Source organism: Astyanax mexicanus, chromosome 21 (genome assembly GCF_023375975.1).
Source record: "Astyanax mexicanus isolate ESR-SI-001 chromosome 21, AstMex3_surface, whole genome shotgun sequence".
Lineage (NCBI taxonomy): Eukaryota > Metazoa > Chordata > Actinopteri > Characiformes > Acestrorhamphidae > Astyanax > Astyanax mexicanus.
Window position 1 is genome coordinate 29,155,522 of NC_064428.1, and position 24,140 is coordinate 29,179,661.

Consider the following 24,140-nt stretch of genomic DNA (forward strand, 5'->3'; position numbering starts at 1 on the left):
AAACAGTAATTACACTCGGGTGCGAAACAAAACAACTGGACTGAGACCAGCTAGAGAAAGTTGTCTCGGTCTGGTCCTAAACAAACTCTGGAGCAGTTTGCTTGTGGTGAGAACATGATCCGGACTGGAGTCCACCCAGCTATTAAATATACTCCTTTAATTTGAGCTAAACTGTTGATAAGGTGCAGTTCAATCTGATTCTTTACCGTAATAATGCTAATTAACACAGCTATGAACAAGTGCTGTCTCTGCTCCATGCTGTTTACACGTATCTGTGCTGTGTTCACTGGTTGCAGCAGATGAGATAATGGGCTTGCATGGTTTATTGTTGCGTATTTTGGTGCATTTAGGTTTATGCCTTTGTGAAACCAAACCAAACCAAACAGAGGGAGAAAACGCTTCAAGTTTATAAACTTATCAACTGATCCAACCTTAGAAACCAACTACAGTTGTGAAAAACATCCTAAAATGTACAGTAAAATCATACAGTGGCTCATCTTCTGTGATGGCATTTTATCGTGGTAACTATTAAACATCTTTACAGTAGCAGTATAGATTACATTGGAGTTAATCTGAATAGATGGTAAGTATTTGTTAATACAGCTATGTCCCTGTTTCATAGTTAAAGGTTAACTTATAGTGTGTGTTACACACTAATGTAGCTCCTCCGAGCTCCAGAAAGAGCTTAGTGTGTAATTTAGTAGGCGGCTCAAGGTGCCCTCTTGAGCAGACCTGCGCTCTTTGTGGCCATTGATCGGGTGTAGCAATAGATCTATTACTCAGCATGGTCCCATGTTCCCCTCTCCAGGAACTGCTGCAGGCTTTGTTCTAGTCCTCGTACGCTGATCACAGTACTGCTGATTTCCCTCACACACAGACAGGCAGATACTAAGCCTAGTGTTTGAGGTGCAGAGCTGAAATGAATGTAGTAAAAGCTAGCAGGGCTAGTTTTTAGCAGCATTTTATTGTTGTTTGATTGTGTTTGGTCTTACCTAGCAGCTAGCTTATCTTGTAGCACCAGTAGATTTTATTTTTTATTCAGAATGAAGTAGTCCTTTTAAGCCCCAAGTGACGGTAAAAACAAGCATAGCTCCAGTTTAAAGAAGTATTTTTTATATATAGATTAGAGATGGGCGATATGGCCCTAAAATAATATCGCGCACACCCCTATTATAGATAACCCGATCTGTGTTTTTGGGCCATTACAACAGATCGCAGTCGTCTTTTATTACATTCAGACAGCTGACAATGGCGATAACGACTGAAGGAAGTGGAAGCCACATTAAATGTTCCAGGCAAACTTTGAAAAGCATCATCATACTGGGTTTTTGTTTTCTAGTTTCCTATAAGCTCAACAATTTGTGTGTATACAGCAGGAAACTGTGAAAAATAAATTGTAGTAATCAGTGTTTGATAGGTCTGCTGATTTTCACTGTACTGGGTTGAGAGGTCTACTCTCAAAAGGGGTTTCCAGTTAGTGAGGATAAGTCTTTGTTCTGCTTGTTCCACAACACATTAATTTTACACAAATATGTTTGAGTTGAGTTTGAGTTAGATACTGTTTAAAAAAAAGAATGGCAGCATTCTGACTTACAATGTTTCATTACAACACATAGTGGGGATTTCTACACTGGTTTTATTGTGGTTCTGCAGCCTTGAGTGAGGTCTGTATTACTATGTAGCGAATGAGTAAGGAACTGCAGCATCTTGTGAAGTTGTGATGTGATATTTTGGTCTAAATATTGGCCAATGCTAATATAAATATGAATATTATTTGCATCTCTACTTTAAAGAAGTCTAGTAATGCTAGTTTTTTTACAGTAAGTGTGCCAGTGTTAAAATGAATACCAACATTTTTGATTTAGCACTTTAGCACTTAATCTGCTTCCTCCCATCTTCAGGAGTATGCACTCACAAGCAGAGCAAACAAGTGCATTCTTGCAAAGTATAGGAGGCCAAACTAGTGTACTTCATATTGAAAAACAGCCAATATTTAAAAACTCCAGCAGCACTTCTGCAGCACAGCACACAATAATACACGAATACGCTGAGCGCTGAGAATGATCCACCACCCAAATTATAGTAGCTGCTCTGTGGTGGTCCTGATAATTTAAGAAAAGGGTGAAAAGAGAATAATATTAAAGTATGCAGGGAAACAGAAGGACTACATCTATAATATAATAAGTTATTAATGTATCTATAGCCACTTCTTTGACCTGAGACCATGTCCAGAACTGTGCTAAAATTAGCAAGCAGTATTATAATAATAATAATAATGTACGTTCTGTGAGAAAACATGATGTGAACAAAGAAGACAACTCTTTCGTTTTTTTTTTTTTCTTCCGCTTAAGCACTCATGTTGCAGTGACAACTGGTAGATAATTGAAACCAAAGACAAGCACAAGCTCTACAATGACTTATAGCACACTTTAAGGGCTAGCCTAATGGGTTTTACACCCAGTGTAGTACAATGTCTGACAAATCTGAGGCCGTTTTGAATTCATCAGGAGCCTGTTGAGTGCTCCCATTACTGAATCTATATTTGCAGGGATTTTTGGTGTGGTTTTAAGCTTTTGCACTGTCGGAAATGTTCGACCCATCAGAGGGTTTGGGATTTGGCTAATGGTCTAGCATTTGCGATTTGTTTTATTTGACTTTAATCGTTGCGACCTCTCAGTCTGGACCGCTTTAGTGATTAACATATAGGAGTATCCACTTTCTGTCCAACAGAAAATTATCCATTAGAGATTAGGCTATTGACTTTATTCTAGGAAAAAGATAATGTGGATGGCCAAATTTTGTGCTCAGTAAAGGTATTCTAGCACAATTACGGATCCATCGTTTGACTAGGACACTTTTCACATCATTTAACATTCACTGAGGCTAAAACAAAGCTAGGCAATATGGTAAAAATACAGCTCTGAAAAAAAAAAATAAGAGCCCACTTCAGTTTCTGAATCAGTTTCTCTGATTTTGCTTTTTATAGGTATATGTTTGAGTTAAATGAACATATGTTTTATTCTATAAACTACAGACAACATTTCTCCCAAATTCCAAATACAAATATTGTCATTTAGAGCATTTATCTGCAGAAAATGAGAAATGGCTGAAATAACAAAAAATATTTAAATATTAATTTTTTTCTTCAGGTACAGGAACATTCGGCAGGGTTTTCCTGGTGAAGGACAAGAAGACGAGAGGGTTCTTTGCCCTGAAAGCCATGAAGATCCCTGATGTGATCCGATTAAAGCAGGAGCAGCACGTCCATAATGAGAAGGAGGTTCTGACGGAGGTGAACCATCCCTTCCTCATCACACTGTGAGTGGGTTCCTTCCTGAACTGGCAACCACACATCCTGCTTATTTTCTTATTTGGTGGAAAATTAAAAAACTCCAGGAAATATCTTGCGTTAGATATTATCCAGTTGTCCTGTAGGTGTTCAGCTTTCTGCCTGTAATTGTAACTGTGTTAAAGCACTTCATGAGCAGGCCACAGGTAACGACGTCCTCCTGTATTTGAGTTATGGATCTACCGCCTCGCACCATCATTTACTAAATTGGCCAGGAAAAGGACACCCACTGGCCACACAGCTTTGATTCAATATCAGTAATTGCTCCGGCTCTGGTTGACACATTAATAACTAGGCTTGCAGCCAGTTAACAACCAGTCCACTCCTTTTAATTTTCTTCAAAGTCACTTAGAGTCCTGACTTCATTATTTGTTTATTATGGTTGTGCATGGAAAAGCAGCTACATAACTCATCCCACAGTTTCCAACATTACATTGGATAGTGTTTAGTGCTTCACCTGTGTTTAGAACCTGTATATAATCTACACTTCAGTCTTTCACTCTGAGAACTACAGTTTTATAACTATTAACATCAGTTTCATTGGTCTTACAGTAAAACCCTGTTGAACGCTACAAGATATGATGACCTACATCAATTAGTCTGTCGCCAACAGTTTATTACAGTTTCTGCATTACAGTTAATAGCTTAATAAGGTAAAAAAAACCTGTAGGTCACTGATTGGCTCTCATGTTGTTTATTTTCCTCTGTTTACATCCTAAAACTCCAAAAACGTACCAAATCATGCTAACATACAGACTACAAAAGCGAGCAAGCTCCACACAACAGTTAAAGAACAATTACCTAAAGATATTATGACTTGTATATGTGTGGATTACGTGTCTAGATTACTGTGTATAAATAACTATGTGTGGTAACTACACACAGTGTTACTGTGAAATGGCTTGTAGGTTGTACTTGGTACAAATTGAAAACCTCTGGAATATAATCAAGAGGAAGATGGGTGATCACAAGCCATCAAACCAAGAAGAACTGCTTGAATTTTTGGCATAAAGTTATCAAAAAGCAGTCTGTAAGACTGGTGGAGGTGCATGAAAACTGCGCTTAAAAACCAGGTTTATTCTGAAATGGCTTGTAGGTGGTACTTGGAGGTTTTAGTTTGGTCATTGGTGGTACAAATTTAAGAACTACTACTCTAGAGTATTTGGCCTGATTGTGTAATGTGTGCTTGGATACGTCTTTTTCATTGGATGCATGATTTCCACATGGCATTTGTAAAAATGTGGATGACAGTCTTTTTCAAGATTCTGACTCTTTTTATTATTTATTTATATTTGTTTGCATTACTGGGGTTTAATATAGGTATGTGACTTATTTTACTGTTAGCAGTACATATAAAATCAAATATTAAGCCTTTAAATTAAGACTTTCATTGATTAATACTGGGTTTACTTCCCACGAAATTACACAATATATTGTCGCTGTCCAATGAAAAACAAGTATGTCCATTTTTGTTGATTTTTAGTTTATTACAAAATTTGAACAGACAAGCTATCCTGTAATTTCCCTTGCTTCTCCAGTTAACAAATACATTAAAATTACCCTTCAGTTAAGTATAAATTAATTGCTTTTGTTTTAAGTGAGCTTAAAATTGTTCATAAAAATGTTGTCTAAAATATTGTTTACCTCAATTTATGCTGGCTGTGAACACTGTGCACAAAACCTCTAGCCAAAGACAGTTCAGCTTTAATACAGTGCAGTTCTTCACATTTATTAATAATAAATGCATCAGATGCCTTATAGTCTGGGAGGACAAATACTGTGGTGAATTTTTCATATATATGTATTTACCTACTGTGTTCAGGATGTTAACCTTGAAGGGGAGTACAGTAAAGGAACTGCATAACAGGCTGTCTGAATGGTGCAAATGTGTTTTACTGTATATCTGATTTAGAATTATTTTTTTAGCAATTCAGCACTAATTGCTAGCCAATGCTAACGGCTAGCCGATGCTAACGGCTAGCCGATGCTAATCGCTAGCCGATGCTAACAGCTAGCCGATGCTAACAGCTAGCCGATGCTAATCGCTAGCCGATGCTAACAGCTACCGTCATTTGGCGCTTGCGGCTATATATTTATTTGCAATTTGTGAGAAATGTTGTCCATACCTATAAATAGCAAAATCAGAGAAACTGATTCAGAAACTGAAGTGGTCTCTAATTTTTTTTCCAGAGCTGTAGATGTACTGCTTTCTAAGAAAGATGTTCTTCCACAGGTTTTGGACTCACCATGATGAGCGTTTCCTCTACATGCTAATGGACTACGTACCAGGTGGCGAGCTGTTCAGCTACCTGCGCAGCCGCGGCCGCTTCAGCAACAACACAGGCCTCTTCTACTCTGCAGAGATAGTGTGTGCCATCGAGTATCTGCACTCTAAAGAGATCGTCTACAGGGACCTGAAACCTGAGAACATTCTGCTGGACGGTGAAGGACACATCCGTCTCACAGACTTCGGCTTCGCTAAGAAACTCTCAGATCGGTAAGTTCAGATCAGATTTAATTATATAGTGCTTTTTACAGCTGATTTCACAAAGCAGCTTAAGAGAAATCTGCTAGCAGGATAGAGATTAATTAAAAATTATAAAAAAGTAATGATACTGGCTGCTCACAATTCAGTTCACGATTTTCACAATTCTGGATTCACAATTAGATTTTTTTCTACAATATTTGGAACAAGTTTTGAATGACACAAAATAATGAGACTTTTTTTCTTCCTTTTTTTCTTAGTGTATAATCAATGAAAAATGCACCTTGTATAAATGCTACCTTCACTGTTCTAAGCTTAAACAAACTACTGTGCTGTTTTATTTTTCACTTAATCACTTTTTTATGTTTATTTAGGCAAACTAGAGTAAAAAGTATCATTGTCTAAGTGGACAGTAACAAATGAAATATAATTAATTACGCCACTTAAATAGGTTTTTGTGTATCTTTACTAAATCATTTTTAGTGAATTTTTTGGTGCCTTTTTACTTTGATTTGTGGCTGCATTTACTTACTTTTTACTCCACTACATTTTTGGACATCTGTTGTTTCTTTTGAAATGTGTGACACATTCCTTTTGAAATGTGTTTGAAAAATGACTGACACATCCTCCGCACTTTGCTTACGCCCACTGGTTCTTTTTTTTTTTTTACTTTTTTAACAGAATTTTGAGCACCTCTGGTGTTCAAACAATGCAACTGCATAACATTACATACACAGAAAATGGAATTGTATGTTCTCACAATGTGCATCCTCAAATGTTTACAACCTAAAACATAGATAATAGGTTTAGAAACAAGGGAGGTGGTCGTAATGTTATGCTAATGTTATGTGTATTTGCTATTTGTTAAGGCTAATTTTCTATAGGTGTAAAAGTTGTTTTCTTGCTTAGATTTTTTCTTCTTTAAGAGATCTGAAGATTTTAGCATTTACACATATGAACAGAAGAGGGATGGCTGTGTTTTGTTCACGTCCTTGAAGTTGAAAGACACTGTAGACGAGTATGCATGTTATTTTTCACACATAGCTCAGAGCGTTGTTTCTTAACAAGTAGAGAAAATGCCACATGCCTATAAGGTGCTGCTAATTTGAAGAATTTCAATCAAAGCAGTACAATGAATGAACAAAGCTAAGGGTAGAGAAGTGCCTCAGGGCCAAACAGTCATCACCGCCTCGTGCTCGTAGGTGTCTTTTTATTAGCGGAAGATGAATAGATATCTGCATACCCAACTACAAGAAATGAGGTTTGGATTTTCAGCTCGTTTTTCTTTTCTTTTTTTTTTTTTTGAGCAAATAACTAGCTTGCTTTGCCTGTGGTGCTTCAGTGAGGGTGGCTTCTTTTTTATTTTTTATTATGAATGAGCATGAGTCAGACCAGTTTTGGGGTAACCTTGGCCAAATTGAGGGAATCTGTAAGTAACATAACATTTTTATTAATTTAAAAAACTGCATTAGGGAGAAATGTGAGTGCGAGTGTATGTTATCGCAGTGTGAAGGGTACTGCAGTGTTTTGGTGCCCTTTCTGCACTTGTGAGAAAGAAAAAAAGGGAGATCTTCGAGGAACAAGACAACAAAGGCCTAAGTGCATTTTGCAAGAAGACAATGCAAAACCACACACTGCACACATTACGTTACGAGGCATGGCTGCAAAAGAAGGGGGTGGTGTTGTATAGTTTTTTTTTATTATGAATTAGCAAGGCTAGGGTTGTGCTGGGCGGTATGACCAAAAAAGTATTTTACATTTTTTTTTTTTTTCAAGATTCTCATGGTTTCACGGTATATCACAGTATTTTTATTCCTTAAATATTTTAGATAGTTCCATAGACGCTATAAACACTATAACTTTAAACCTTTTTCTTTTTTCCTCGGATAAAATACTCATATTGCAAGAAACAGCAACAGGGGCTCCTCAGTTAAAGTGTTGTTCTTATTTCACTCCAGGCAGGACAGTATTTTATTATATAAACTAGTCAACATTTCTCCCAAATTCCAAATACAAGCATTGTCATTTAGAGCATTTATTTGCAGAAAATATGAAATGGCTAAAATATCAACAAAAAAAAGATGCAGAGATTTCAGACCTCAAATAATGCAAAAAAAAAAACAAGTTCATATTCCAAAAGTTTTAAGAGTTCAGAAATTGATATTTGGTGGAATAACCTTGGTTGGTTTTTAATCACAGTTTTCATGCATCATGTTCTCCTCCACCAGTCTTACACACTGATTTTGGATAACTTTATGCCTTTACTTCTGGTGCAAAAATTCAAGCAGTTCAGTTTGGTTTGATGGCTTGTGATCATCCATTCTCTTCTTGATTTTAGTCTAGAGGGTTTCAATTTGGTAACTTCAAATAAACTCTAAAATATGAGTGTTAACTGTAGTGCAGAAATCTGCCATTTTCAAGGGATGTTCAAGCCTTTTTGAGCAAGACCATGCAAAACCACATGCTCTACACTTTATTAAAGCATTGATGCAGAAAAGAGGATAAAAAAGCAGTTTTTGGTAGAAATGTAGTGTTTTTAAAGCTCTTTCTCTCTTTTGCAAAATAAAGATCTTAGTGGAACATGTACTATCTTTAAAAAATGCATGAACAGACAATGCAGAACCACATTCTGCTCACATTACATGTTATTTACTACAGTGCTTGGCCTGAAAACACCTGAAACACTTCATTGCTGTGTCCGCGCTGCATCGATGAGGGCCATGTTTTTTTCTCATTCTCAATGAGCAAAGCTTCGGCCAATTTTCAGAGTAACCTTGGTGAAATTGAAAATCCTAGTAGAAGTGTCTCACGCTAGTATCACTCAAGTTTTTTTTTTCTTTTAAAAAAGGGGGGCTAGGGAGAAGTATGTGCATGTCTGTGTGTGTGTGTTATCTGCAGTGCGGAGAGTGCTGCAGTGTTTCGGAGCCCTCTCTCACAACCTGACCCATGTGACATGTAAACATAATGGGCTACGATTACATTTCTGCCTCTCTCTCTCACTCGCTCGGGCAGGCGGGCGGGGCAGAGAAATAGATCTGGAGTGGGAAGCTCTCTGATGTGCAACTGACCCACTTATATAAATGGAAAGCAATATAAAAAGAGGAAAAAGTGCCTCCGAATGCAACGAGGGAAGACAACTGCCCCTGCAAGCGTGCAGTTCTGGCATGTTTACTAGAGAGAGGGGAGATAGTGGAGAGGGAAATGCCATGTATCAACACTGCCACCCACTGGTCGACAGGTGTAATTGCAGGTGTTCAGTTGAAGCTCTTTTAGGAACTTTTTTTTTGCCTTTTTATCTCTAAAGGAGATGAGTAAAGATAGTTAAGACTGTTTCTAACTGGTTCTAAGTATTACATTTGGTTGTGGGAAAAAAGGCATTTATTTGTCATTAGATGTGTTAAACCCCTCCTAAATCTTTTCCAAAGATCTTAAAAATTCAGTTTTATTATTATTTTTTTATTGCATTTCACATTTCATTGTTTTTACACACATTTGATATGCAAGTTTGATAGCTTACTGGTTTATCTGCATTCTGAATTAAACAGAACCAACAGTATTATTTATGGCTAAAACAATCTTCAGGTATGTTCATTACTTGCTTTTTAACTAGTGTAGACATTTCTGTAGGCATGGGAAAAATGTTTGCATGGCTCTTCCTGTTGCATTCTATTTTCAGTGTACCAGCAGTTACCATTTTATTTGTTCATTTCTTTTATAGTTGATGATTATGGCTTACAGCCAATGAAAACCCAAAAATCAGTGACTCAGAAAATTAGAATATTATGTACGACTCATTGGTACTTTTGCCAGTGTGGGCAGTGTGCAAAATCCTGCTGGAAAATAAAATCCGCACTGACTTTAGACTTGATAATAAAACACAGTGGATCAACACCAGCTGATGACATGTATCTCCAACCATCACTTCCATGATTGGTGGAAACTTCACACTAGACCTCAAACAGTTTGGACTGTGTGTCTCTTCACTCTTCCTCCAGACTCTGCTCTCTTGATTTACAAATTAAATGTAAAATTTACTGATGATCAGTGATGGTTTGGAGAGACATGTCATCTGCTGGTGTTGATCCACTGTGTTTTATTATCAAGTCTAAAGTCAGTGCAGTTTTGTTTTCCCACAAAATCTTACAGCACTTCATGCTTCCCTCTGCTACTGACAACTTTTATAGAGATGTGGATTTCATTTTCCAGAAGGACTTGGCACACTGCTCACACTGCTGAAAGTACAAATTGGTTTTATATAATATTCACATTTTCTGAGATACTGATTTTGCGGTTTTATTGTCTGTAAGCCATAATCAATAAAATAATAGATAACTATCTATATAAATAGATCACTCTTTGTTTAATACATCTATAAAATATAGAAGTTTCACATTTTGAACTGAATTACTGAAATAAAGTATCTTTTAAATGGTATTAAAATTTTTTGCGATGCACTACTATTTCTAGTATTTAAGTAGATTTTCGATAATACAAATAACTGACAGGTCATAAATAGTAAAATATGAGAAGATTTAGGAGGGTTAAAAGTTGGTATCCACCGCACCTGTCCACGCAGGACGAGTTGTTCTCTCTCTCTCCAGTGCAGCGGGAACTGCCCGGCTTGTGAAGATGAGGGCTCATTAGTCCGAGACGACGGGTGATGGATTGCAGGTTTCTCGTCATCTTTTCAGCCGTTGAGAAAGGCCTAGCGGGTGGAAGCGAGGGTTTTGTGTCAGGCGGGCTGATCCGGAGCACTCCGCTGATGACGGGGGTTGATAAATAAGTGTTTCCTTCACCTTCCCCATCACCTTCATCATTGCGAGAGGAGTTACCGAAGCAGCTGCTGTGGGCGACGGGGTGTAATTACCGAACGCTTGCGATGGGGATTTAGATTCGGGGGAAAGTATTGTTTTTGTGTTGAGGCCGGGAGCTGGGATGCTAATAATAAAGCCTGTCAGATGAGAAGTTCACATGGGGTTATTTCACAAGCAGAGAGCGGGATGACTTCTAGCATTCATATCACCAAAATCCATATTACATTGCTTTTGTTTTAGATGAGTTTTATGCACTGTGTAAACATTGTTAGAATTGCAAAACATAGAATGAATGTCCTTGTGTTTGTGGACACCCTTTCAAACGAATGCTGGAATTCAGCTACATTAAAGGAGAACTCCAGTGTGAAATTGACTTTTGGTGTAGTAAAACATGACAAGAAGTACTAATCTTTGTTGAATAGCCCACCTCCGTTCTCCTGCAGCTTTCCGTGATTCAGCAATTTTGTGCAGTTTGTCCAAACAGGCTAGAATGGGTTTTAATGCGGCATATTTTGCCCCAGCAGATAAATCACTTTTACACCGTTATCCAGGCTCACAGTAGCTCAACACCTCTTTGCTAGAATCCGGAGAGCCCTGATATTTAAAACGAGGCAATAAAAACTTTAAAAGTGCACAAGAAGCTTAATTAAAACCACCGTCTCCGGGCGTCGCCATCTAAAAGTAAAGTTATGATCAGTACAGTGACGATCACGGAATATTGCCGTAAGTACATGCTGTATACAATTAAAAAGAGGTGGCCTGGATTGTGTGCTGTGCTCGGACTGCAGCTTTAGCTCGCATAACAGAGGAAAAGGTAAAGGGAAAAGAAGACAGAATGGTTCAGGTTTGTGCCTTTCCAGGCTGCAACATTACTGGATAATGGTGTAAAAAGCGATTTACCTGCAGGGACAAAATATGCCCCATTAAAACCCATTCTAGCTTGTTTGGAGAAGCTGTACAAAATTGCTGAATCTTGGAAAGTTGCAGGAGAGCAGAGGTGGGCTATTCAACAAAGGTTAGGACTCTTTATCATGTTTTACTACACTAAAAGTCATTTTCACACCGGAGTTCACCTTTAAGGTGCACCCACTTTTGATGCATATATGCAAATGCACGAACACACACACACAGCTTAGTCTAGTCCCTGTGGAGAAGTATTGCTAATAGAATATAACTCTCTGTAGCAGATAAACACGGTAACTCCACACCAGGATAGAAACCATGCTAACAGCAGGAGTCAGTAGGATTTGAAGATGTGATGCTACCAGGGACAGCAACCAGAAAGCTAATAGCAGGACTCAGCAGGGTCGTATCTGCAATGTTAACAAACCCAGAAGCCTGGCTCAGCAGTGTTGGAACTGGTAAACCATGATGCTAATATCTGGACTCAGCAGGGTTGTGGCCATGATGCTAACAGACACAGAAGCCAGGCAAGGCATTGTTGGAGTTAGTTAGCCACAATGATAACAGCGTGCCTTAGCAGAATTTAGGCTGCTATGCTACCAGAGACAGCAGTCAAATCTGCCAGGTTGTAGAAGATACAAGGGAGGAAGACTGTGTGGCTGAAGCATTTGTCTGCTGTGATCAAGATGCTGGCGTTCTAATGCAAAATCTACTAGCAAGAAAATGCGTCATACTCCTGTTTGAACTCTGATCACTTTGCCATTCCGTTTTGTACATACCAGGCTTTTCTTTCTCCCTCTATTGTGTTTTTACTCTATTTAGCCTGAAAGTGACAGGGTGAAAGTATCTTTTTTACCCAGAGTGCAGTGTCCCATGTTTGGGTCATAATAATAGCACCTTTCAAAGATGTCTTCTCAACACAATGCAACATCTTGATAAGGAGCGCAGCAATTACAGTTCAGTGGAAAAACAACAGCAGAGCTAATAGTCTGGAGTCATCACCAGTCAACATAGCTGACTAATCCAGCCTCTTACAAAGAGCAGAAATAAAAGTAGCAGATTGATCCAAGCGAGTGTGATAGAGAGAGAGAAATCTTTCCCAGCAGACCATCCCTCTGAACACCGAATTACTGTCACCACGGCAACTACACAAGTGCTCCTTTTAGCGAAGGCTAGCGTCCCTGCTATCTGTGTCTAGACGATCTCGCAGTGGAGACAACGAAACATAGCCAAAACAAAACTCTCAACTGTAGTACTGAGCACAAAGCATTAGATCAATCTGTCATGAGTGAAGTAAATAACAAATACCTACCAAATGACATGGGACTAGTAATGTGTCCCATGACTTTTGCCCTGTACCATGGAAGCTAAAGGACAATGCACTGACCTGTGGGACATGCATGTGGAAGTGATTTCTGCAGTCACTTGCCTGGTTGCAGTCACGATTATTTCCACCCACTGAGCTGTCCACAGAGGGTGGTAATGACTTGTATGATGTATTCCCAATACACATGTGACATTGTTAATTAAGGAATGATAAATGCTTTTGTGCACAACTGAAATTACAAAATTTAATGTCCCATCCAACTGACACCCATTATCAGTCTTTGCTTAAACTTGCATGAGCTTTCCATTAAAATGCTGACCATTGTTTAGCCTTACTTACCAGATAGCACCTCACATACAGGAGTGGACATTCCCAAGCCACCCCCCTCAGGTGGCACTTTGGGCCCTATATTAGTGATCTATAACCTTGCGCAGCTCAAAACGCTCAAAGGCATGAACTAATCCTCCTAATTTATCATGTGTGTCTCAGCAGAGGATACTAACCTGCACGTTTATGCTGTGAAGATACACCAGCAGCTTATTTAAGGGAACAGCAATATTATTTCATTCTTTTTTCTTTTTATTGTTGAGTTAAAAGTCGAGGTTAGGCTCTGCAGCATGTTTGTGTGTGTTAAACGAGTGGGGGTGTACAACCGCTGAGGGCGCATAGTGTGCATATTGCGCACATTGCGCACAACGCTCCTGCAAGGCTAGGGTAGAATTGGGCCGATGACTGTTGACTGTTGTCAGGGTTTTAATCGGTCAGTGGCGCACACAGATTTTCTGTGTCCTCCTTCTCCGAGAGCGGTAAACATGCTTTCCTTCGCTGCCTCTTTTAAAAAAAAAACTTTCAGATCCTACTTTTAGGTAGTGTATCTCTTGGAGAACGATTGTTAACTGCTAGGCAAGCCTCAACAGCATATTTTCATAGGGGATACATCATTGAACTGAGAGAAACCGGACAGCCGTTTCAACATTTTTTTTTCAACAAATGTAGCCAATTATCAGCCAGCCACTATTTCTGCAGTTTACAGTAGTTTTGTGAACAAGAAACCTGGACTGCTATGAAGCGGTATTTTCTTTAGGGATTAATCCCTAAAGAAGGTTCTCTGTGCGAACTGAGGAATGTCAGTATCTGAGGTTCGGATATGGAGGCCTCGTGATAAATGCTTCAGTCAAACCTTTGCTGTGGAGTGACAGACTGCCCCACCTGCTGGCCTGATGATCTAGGTAAGACCTGTGGAATTAGAAGGGTCCCCTATTATCACCCACCTTGCTTTCTGCTTAAAATACCCTATATCAAAAAAATACATAAGGTTTTATTTAATTTTAACAATTCTTAACATAAAATTGGTGGCTTATAATGTGTGTAATAATTCACTTTCTTGGCCAGCCTGGTCACCAGATTTATCAATTAATGATCATTTACAAGACCAGCTGGGATTTAAACCCATTTTGGTTTTTGTTTTATGTCCATATTTGTTCAAAAAACAAAGCTACCCTGAGTTTTACAAGATGACTCTCAAATCCATTATCATGGCCAGCACTGTTGCTTCAGCTGCTTGCTTCTGCAACCTAATAGATGATGCCTCAATCAATGTTTAAACAATCAATAGGTTAACAATTTGTCTATAGTAGGATCCACGTTAATGCATAAACGATACGTTCTGTATGTATTGTTTATGAAGTGTAAACAAAGCTTGAAGGATCTTGTCTGTGAAACGGTATAGCGATAGCCTCATTGTGTTTCTGAGCGTCTTGCTCACCTTAAGAGTGTTCAGCTGCATATTGCTGCGTATCCCTGCTATACTATAGGGGCCAGTCATCTGATCTCCACTCAGGTCTCCAGACACGCCGATCGACCCGCCTTCAGACTTCTCAAGATCGCCTTACCCAGCCCTGTTGCACAGCCCCTCATGTAACTGGAGGCACTTGACTTTGTCTCTATAGTTGGACACACGCTATATACGTGTAACAGTAGGTGGCTGGAGGTAGGGTGGATACGTGAAGCAGGTTTCAGTGTGCCTTTCAAGACGTTCTGTTAACAAGGAATGGAAATTAATGTGTATTTATGTTGTTCTTTATATGTGCATTTGATCCATGTGTTGCCTTTGTTCATTTTAAATTGGTATTTCTTAATTTAACTGGTGTACTAAACTATTAATAGTATTTAAAGCAGCAAGTATCCATATGCAAACCTCTCAGCCTGTATATGGACCACAAGACTCCTACAGGACACTTGAAGAAGCTGCCTGTCCTTTTTATACTTCACATAATAGTTCTGTTCAGTAAAAGGAATCAACCCAAAATGTGCGTGTTCTTCGCCGATAGCGCTAGTCGTGTTTAGCGCTAGTAAATGGCGCCTGACAGCACTGCACTGCTAGCTTGTTGTAACACAGTAAATGTGCAGGTTACAGTCATATATAATTGCCTCTGAACGATGACAATGCTGTTTCATTCTCAGTACTGGAGAACTAAATTGAAGCTCCTGTATAACACTGTACTTCAGCAGAGTGGCTTTACTGCTCCTTAATACCTGACTGATAAAACTAATTTACAAGGTACACCGGATTAAAAGGCGCACTGATGATTTTTAGGAAAATTACAGGGTTTTATATGCACCTTATAGTCAGAAAAATAAGGTAGGATATTCAGTAACCTTTCTTATCAAACATGAAACCTTTTTATGTAATGCCTCAAAATATAGGCGTGTAATATCAGGCAGAAAATTGACAGAATGAGATTAAGCCTGGTGAAATTAATGTTCTTAAAGTTCTGCAACTTTACAATCGGAAGGGAGTCTAAACTCTATTTATTTATTTATGTTATGCATGTTTTATTGACTTAAATATAAAGTAATTTAATTAGCATCGGCAGGCCTGCACAAACTTTAAGGCTTTAAATAGAAGTCTTGATATCAAGATCTTGATAATGTTGTAACTTTCTCGGCGCTGTCACACTTGACAATGTAAGACAGATAGCTGTGAGGGTGATCGGTAGCAGGGCGCAGGAGCTGTCACCTTGTTTTTTGTGCTTTAGTGGAATTACAGTCTCCTCCACTGTCACTCAAACTGACAGGATGGTGTGACGGGCTTTGTGAGAGCACTCATGTGGATGTAAACAGTAATTAAGCTGTTCAAGCTGGTTATCTGCAGTTATCTGCAGTCTTCAGCTTCAGATGAAATGGGGACTCGATAAGAGCGTTGCGTTCAAGCTGCTTTTGAACGGTCTGGAAATGCGTATGGAAGCATGGCCAGGGAATCTGTCTAGCGCCCAATGCCTGTCATTGCTCTCCTCTTCTTATCTCTGAGTGTTTTACACCTCAATCTCCGCTGCCCTACAATCTAAAGAAGAATTTCTCCTTTAGGAGAGATTAAAGGAATACCAAAGCGCTTTCCAACCTAATCTCGGTCTGCTACGTTTATGTGGTAGTGTGGAAATTCACAGATATTTCAGTACACTTTCTGCTGTCTGAGAAGATCAGGGCAGAGTCTGTGAAAGCTCAGCACAGGATGTTCCTACACGTCTGTCCCTTTTAAAAAGTAGGAACCAGCCCTACAACTTTTTAGTTTATGCCAGGTTTACACTACACAACTTTCCAAGTCGTCAGATTATTGTTTGTACTCTTTATACTACACAGTGTGTTGTCTTGCATAGAGCTCGGTGTACTGACGATAAAATGTGTCACAAGACGTGGGTTACAATATGATAAGAGCTTAGTAATATGGTAAAATATTATATTATCATGCCAGTTGCTTGCCATCAGCAGCCAGAGTCTGAGAGAGCACAGTTGGTCATGCTCTCTCTGGGTGGATAGATTTAGACTTCTGGGTGGACTTTTTCCAATTCCAAAAACAGCCAGTGTTTGTAAATTTGTGTCTGAAATTGTTAAGTGAGAACCCAGCTTTAGTTGACAAATCGACCAATAGCTTTGACTGAATACGTAATTAATGTATAAACACTGTCCCCACCCCTTCTTTGTCTTCCTCTTCTCCAGGACGTGGACTCTCTGTGGAACTCCTGAATACTTGGCCCCAGAAGTCATCCAGAGTAAAGGTCACGGTCGGGCAGTGGACTGGTGGGCTCTGGGTGTCCTTATCTTCGAGATGCTTGCTGGGTAAGAATCAAGACTTCAACACTGGCTTTTTATACACACATGGTGCTTTTCCACTGTATGGTAACTATAAACTACTTGGCTCTTCTTGCTACTTTCCTTATTTTTTGGTACAAGGGACCTGATACCTGGTACCTGGTTTGTTTCCACTACCAAAACACCACCAGTACATCATTTTGAGACCAACGACACAGTAACAATGGAGGCTCTTAAAGTTTTGGCATATATGGTCAAACCATCCTGAGAAAACCTGGTTTTGTTTAGTGTCAGAAGTCAGGCAGTGTTGGACCTGGGCAGTTCTTTAATGGGAGACCTGGAATTAACCTGGAAATTGGAAGTGTGAGTTTGTAGTGCGAGTGAATGTTTGCACTTAAACCTTGCATGGATGGATGGATGGATGGGATGGATGGATGGGATGGAAGGGATGGATGGATGGATGGATGGATGGCTCTTTGTGACCTTTAGCATGTCTATTCTCAGAGCTCGGCAAGAATTTAGTGCCTTCTTGGTTTGCTAGGAACCTCTTCTAAAAAAGCACCTTATCCATGTACCAGGTACCAAATTTGCCTAATGAAGAAAGTCGAGTCAAGAAGTAGTGTAGGTACCGTTTAGTGCCTAGAGATAGTCAAGCAAGGTGATTTGAGATAAAGCACCCTCTGCAAATCCCCTCTTAGGTCCACCTTCTGAAAAATAAAAGTGTTGTAAATGTTTCTTTGAGCGATTCCATTGAATTAAGAAGCAATTGTTTTGTTTTCACAAAGTAAAAAGTTGGAACACATCCTATATTCTGTGTTTTTTCATTATTTTTTTAAATTTTTAATTATTTTCCAAACCTCTGTTTAGATGACAGTTTTGCACATGAGGTACGCAGTCGCATAGACCTTCAAAAAGGTTTGGAAGGAACTGGCACTCATCAGGACCACAGTTACCAGTCTAAGAAACCAAAAGTTAACATCCCAGTAGGAAAGAGCCATATGTTTTGGTTTGTTTAACACTTTTAAGTTCACTACATGATTTCTTATGTGTTCCGTCACAGTCTGGATGACTTCAGTATTAATTTACAATTAAAGTCCATTCGTACAAGTGAAAGGGGACCAAATAACCATTCAGCACATATTTATTTTTTGAAAATGTAGCAAACAGTCCTGTTGTAAATGTGAAAGCAGTATAAAACAGATAAAATACAGTCTTGCTGATGTTTGTGGTTGTTGGTTGTTCACCACCTCTGTTAGAGGGGGTGAGGGGATGAAGTGGCACTGTTTTAACACTAGAGGGCAGCACTCAACTAATACTGGCAACACCGGATGGCAGTTAATACACGGTGTTGGGCTGTGTTAGAGCTGTGCTTTATGTATATATACATATATAGAAAAATACTAATACATAAAAACACACTCAAAACAAAAAAATAAAATGAATCATTAAAATGCAAGACAATTTACTATATGCAAGAGTTTACTATATTTAAAAGACAAAAAAAAACATTTTAAATCAATGATATCAAAATCAACCCTTCTCAGCAAGCTGATCTCAAGCCCTATCACATATATCAAGGACTATACACAAAAACATATTTAAAAATATGTATTTATTTATTTATTTATTTATTTATTTTAAATAAGAGACCATGATTGATTTTCTTTGATTTTTAAATTGAAAACCTCTGGAATATAATCAAGAGAAAGATGGATGATCACAAGCCATCAAACCAAACTGAACTGCTTGAATTTTTGCACCAGGAGTAAAGCAGCATAAAGTTATCCAAAAGCAGTGTGCAAGACTGGTGGAGGAGAACATGCCAAGAAGCATGAAAACTGTGATAAAAAACAGGGTTATTCCACCAAATATTTTTGATTTCTAAACTCAAACTTTAAACTTTATGAACATGAACTTGTTTTCTTTGCATTATTTGAGGTTTTTTGTTATTTCAGCCATTTCTCATTTTCGCCAAATAAATGCTCTAAATGACAATATTTTTATTTGGAATTTAGGAGAAATTTTGTCTGTAGTTTATAGAATAAAACAATGTTCATTTTACTCAAACATATACCTATAAAGAGCAAAATCAGAGAAACTGATAAAAAAAAACTTATTTTTTATATTTATATATAATATAAGGGTGTAAAACGGACATTCGAGCCTGTACTTTATGTTTGGGTGGTACTAATAGTTGCTCCTCCTCCTGTTGTTGTTTGTGTTGTTGTTGCTATGTTTCCCAAGTTGACCCCTAGATACCCCCAAACCCACCCACAGGGAGTACCCATCCCCACCGTGCAGACTTTCACAACACAAACTCTTTCATTTGTGATTGTTCAGCTGGCTAGCCCAGCAGTGCTACTGTGCTTCTGCTGTTTGGAGAAGCTTCAATATGCCATTATGAAGATGAATTACCTGCCTGTTATAAGCTCACTCAAAAGGACTACACTTTTCCTGAGATGGAAATCGTTTGTTGAGAAAATACAGCCATATCCTGTGTCCAGATATAGCCGCCTGGCAAACCACAGTGGATGATATCAGATCTAAAGTTTTTGCAAGCTGAAGATAACTCTCCATCAAGGCGGTGAAGAATCATTTTATATATACACTCTCTAAATAATAGGCTGTGATTTCTCTGAAAGCTATTGGGAGGCTTGATGCTTCTGTCAAGTGAAATTGTGTGCAACTTACCTGATTTAAACTAAATATATATCAAAATATAGTGTTAGTATATAAGTTGCAAGTTTTTGTAATTTAGAAAAAGCTTACATTTTAGTAGAAACAACCACTTAGGAGTTATTATAATATAATTATATTTTTTCTGCTTAAATGACAACAGAGTCTGTCTGTCTGACTGTCTAGCACATTCAAATGAACAAAGTAACATTCAAATTATTTAGTGCTGTGCAGTATATCTGTTTAATCCAATATACTGGTTTTAATTTCCCCTCCAGTATGCATTTTTCACATACTGCCATTCCGCTAGAGAAACTGGTACAGCTTACTAGCTAACGCTAGCCAGTTAGCATAAAAAGCTAACGCGGAGTGACAGTAGCTCAGCTCAGTGGAGTCAAATGCTCACCTCGCTTTGTCCTACCTGGAGAAACCTGCTGCTGAGTGACCAATGCTCTCGCAATTACGCAGTCATTCCAAAGCTCCTCTCATCCCCCAGACTAGCCAAGAATCGGTCCTCTATACAAAATCATTTATTTATTTTGCACAAGTTAGAAAACTCCCTAAAACACTGGATATGAGGTACTTCCAGTGTTTAATAACTTACTAATTGCAAGTGAAAACCCTTTTGGATTACAGTCCTTAATATTTTTTTTCTGAAGTCATCACAGTGTACTACCTTGGGATGCGTCAGTTTAAGAACCAGTTTGATACCACAGTTTGAGAACCACTGGTCTAGATAGATAGATATATAGATATAAATGATTGATTGATATGTTGTAGCAGTAGCTTCAAATCCTTAGATTGCATCACCTACCTGCCCTGTTTCTGCTCTAAATGTACCATGCAGCTTACCATAGAGGACTGCGTAGTGGAAAATGTGACCCACCCTCTTTATTCTTTAGCACTTTAGAAGAGAGCGAGCGAAAGACAGAAAGAGAGATCCACTCTTGGCCTTCTCCATTTTCCAGTCCTTTAGAAGAGACACACATGGTGCTTTTCCTTTTTTCTTGTTGCCTACACACACACACACACTCTCAGTCTATAGGTTTCTTCTTCAGGCCTGTGTGGCTGTGGCGTTTTAGTGTTGCATGTCTGCTTTGTCAAATGTCTAGTACAGCATTGTAGAAATGGTAGCATGATTTGGTCTGGATTGGTTTGACTCTAATAGATGTAAACACAGTGTTTACGTGCATTTGCATTAGCATTAGCACAGCAGTATCAGCAATGCTTGCAGGTTGTGCTTGCACAACCTAAATGCATTAAATAGAATGGGTGTCCTTATAGCCAGCCCTGTGTGATGTATGTGTGAGTGGTCTCCTGCATTGAATGTGGATGTTTTCTGTATACATGGACAATTCTAGCCAGATGCCACCAGTCCTGATCGTTTGCACGAGGAGTGGCATAAAGTTATCCAAAAGCAGTGTGTAAGACTGGTGGAGGAGAACATGATGCCAAGATGCATGAAAACTGTGATTAAAAACCAGGGTTATTCCACCAAATATTGATTTCTGAACTCTTAAACTTTGTAAATATGACCTTTTTTTCTTTTGCATCATTTAAGGTTTGGAAGCTCTACATCCTTTTTCTTATTTCTCATTATTAATAAAAAAAAAAATTAAATGACACTATTTGTATTTGGAATTTGGATGAAATGTCTGTAGTTTTTAGAATAAAACAACAACGTGTTAATTTTACACAAATATATACCTATAAATATCAAAATCAGAGAAACTGATATAGAGTTGTATATATCCCAAGACCGGTTACTACAATACTTTACTAAGTCTGTGTTTCTGAAGAGAATAAAATTTTCCTAAATAAGCAAATACCAGGAATTACGAATTTACTGGTGTCACAGAATTTTACAACCAATATTCTTCACCGCATATTTAGTCTATTCGTTTTAATATAGCGCCACCATATGGAGTAATGAAGCAGTAACTTTAGTATGTCAAATTAGGGCAGGCTTAGGGAGATTAGAGTTCCTATGTTTCAATAAAATGATTGATAATTGATCATTTATGCCAAGTATCGTTACGATAAGATTGAAGCAATATGATATATCATAATATGAAGAACACAATTATGGCTTGGCGATATGGCTCTAAAATAATATCATCAATGTATTTCAGGGGGATTTGTGATAACTCAAAGATGTTTGGAATATTATTGCATATGATACAGTTCACAATACAAACTGGCACATTGATACTATACTGTAGCCACATCTCCACCCACCTCTCTTGATAAGCATACAGTCAAATGGTCAACTGTATATGTATGTATGTATGTATGTATATATGTACACAGATGATCATAGCCAAGAGCACAAACCAGAACTAATGTATTCCCCCCACCATCAGAGCGGATGGGCATCGCTTCCTCTTTGAACTCTGAAGGAAATTGAAGTCTCCAAACCTCCAGACCTCGCAATGGAAAACTCCACTGATTAGCTCCAGAGTCTGTAGTCCATCTCTGCAGAGTCTGCTGCCTCCGAGTCGGATCTGTCCAAGCCAGCCTCCAGAATGTCAACCAGCTCTCGGTTCCCTCTGTTCTTTATGACCGTCCGACATCTGGGTTCCAAAGATGGGGTGATAATGAGCATGACGTATGGCTTGTTCAGAAATACGACGTATGTATGAGAGAGGCTCGTCAGTGTAAAGACCTGGTGCTGAGAGCTTGCTTTGATATGGGACTATAGGCTATTCATTACATGCTGTGTGATGTGGTCATAAAATGTGATGAGCTATCTGGGTATTGCAATGGCTGTGAAATAGTTTTGTGGCGTTAAAAAGTTCAAAAACGTTTTGGTCTTGAGGCCTAGACGAAGTGAGTATGGTTGGGCGGTATTGACTTTTTTCATATTATCATATAGAGCTGAGCAATATGGCCTAAACAAAATATTTTTTCCGATACTAAAAATCATGGTTCAAAACTAGGTTTACCTTTATTTTGGTTTCACTTCAATTCCTCCATTGGGGTTAAAGTGCAACCAGAAAAAAGCCAAAAAAAAAAAACATGCTTGTACACGATATTGCAGAACCATACCATTGTATAAACTGAGAACATACTGTCATTTTTTAAGAAGCTTTCTCCAACATAGCTTAGTTTTAACTACAAAAAAAAGACAAGGTGTGATTTTAGTGTCAGGCATCCTCCTCCAGCTTAGAAGAAATTCGTTGTAATGCTTCCTTTAGAGGCAACTGTTTTAAAACTCATCTTATAGTGAAGACTTAATCAATTTTAGCATTTATGTTATTGCCCAGCTCTACTGTTGTAGCATGTCAAAACATTACTGTGTTATATGGTATTACTGGGTGAAGGATTTTCATTACCATACATTCTGTGTTTACATGCCTACAGTAGCATCAAATTCTGGGTTGTTTGGAGTGTTGATGGCGTATCCAATAGCATCCCACACAATTTCAATCAGGGATAGGTCTAACAGTTGCAATTTCCATGGCATAGTATCTGTAGTGTCTTCTAGAAAAGCTCTTCACTTGGTAGCAGTATGTGGACGAGCATTGTCCTGTTGAAATAACACTGGTTGCAGTACCACTGGTTGCAAGACATTAATTAACCCAGCGTTAAGCTGTCAAAGTACTGTATTTGTCGGACAATAAGGTGCACTTAAAATCCTTTAATTTTCTCAAAAAAAATGTCAGTGTGCCTTATAATCCAGTGCACCTTATGTATGAATTTTACCAGTCAGGTTGTAAGCAGCATTAAACCCACTCCGCTACAGTACAGCGTTATAAGAGTGTGTTTTCAGTGAAGATTCTCCAGCACTAAGGCTGGGTGCAGCAGCATTAGCCACTAACCGCATGATTTTGATGCTGCTGCACCCAGCCTTAGTGCTGGAGAACTTCACTGAAAACTCACCTTAGGCAAAATATTGGAAATCTAAGCTTACTGTAAATAAACGGAAGCTTTTTACTCACCCAGATAAACAGTTTTCAGGAAAGAAATCTGTGTAGATTAACACTCAGCACACGTTCGACTTTTTTTTAAGATCTACAGTTTTGTTTACTTAGGCACTTCCCCCATTAGAAGGGAAACATGGCGACCCTTGCTCTCTTTGATGTATGCATCCTTAATAGTGTTGGTTAATGCACCTTATAATCCGGTGTGCCTTATGTATAAAAATAAACCAGAAAATAGATGTTCGTTGATGGTGCACCTTATAATCCGTAAAATATGATACCTGTAATGAAGACCAAAGATGATTGGGCATTGTACAAATGTGCCTCCCCCTTACTGTAATATGGAAATAACTGCTTAATAGTTGGAGTAAATTGCATCACTAAAATAAAGATTTTGAAGGCAATTTTGACGTCTTTTTCTTTGCCTTTTTGTGTGTTTTATCTCCCTTCAGAGGCACTTTTCACACAATACAATTGTTTTAAAATCTATTGAATCCTCTGAGACAAAAAAGCCGTTCCTCTAAGTGCTTTCACCTGCGCATCTGGCAGTGTGTTAGATCAGTTTTTGTTCAGG

At 38.5% G+C, this 24,140-nt stretch overlaps 1 protein-coding gene across 4 annotated transcripts in view; it reads left to right on the top strand.

Annotated features, from left to right (window-relative positions):
* prkx (protein kinase X-linked) overlaps positions 1-24,140 on the top strand; it is a 63,713-nt gene that overhangs the window by 20,560 nt on the left and 19,013 nt on the right. For all 4 annotated transcript variants that reach the window (XR_007428112.1, XR_007428111.1, XR_007428110.1 and 1 more), the window contains exons 2-4: positions 3,150-3,318; positions 5,583-5,846; positions 16,875-16,994. Coding sequence is in view for 1 of the 4 variants with exons in the window: in XM_007246705.4 (XP_007246767.3) it covers positions 3,150-3,318; positions 5,583-5,846; positions 16,875-16,994 (553 nt within the window). In the remaining 3 variants the exon portion in view is untranslated. The remainder of the gene's footprint in view (positions 1-3,149; positions 3,319-5,582; positions 5,847-16,874; positions 16,995-24,140) is intronic.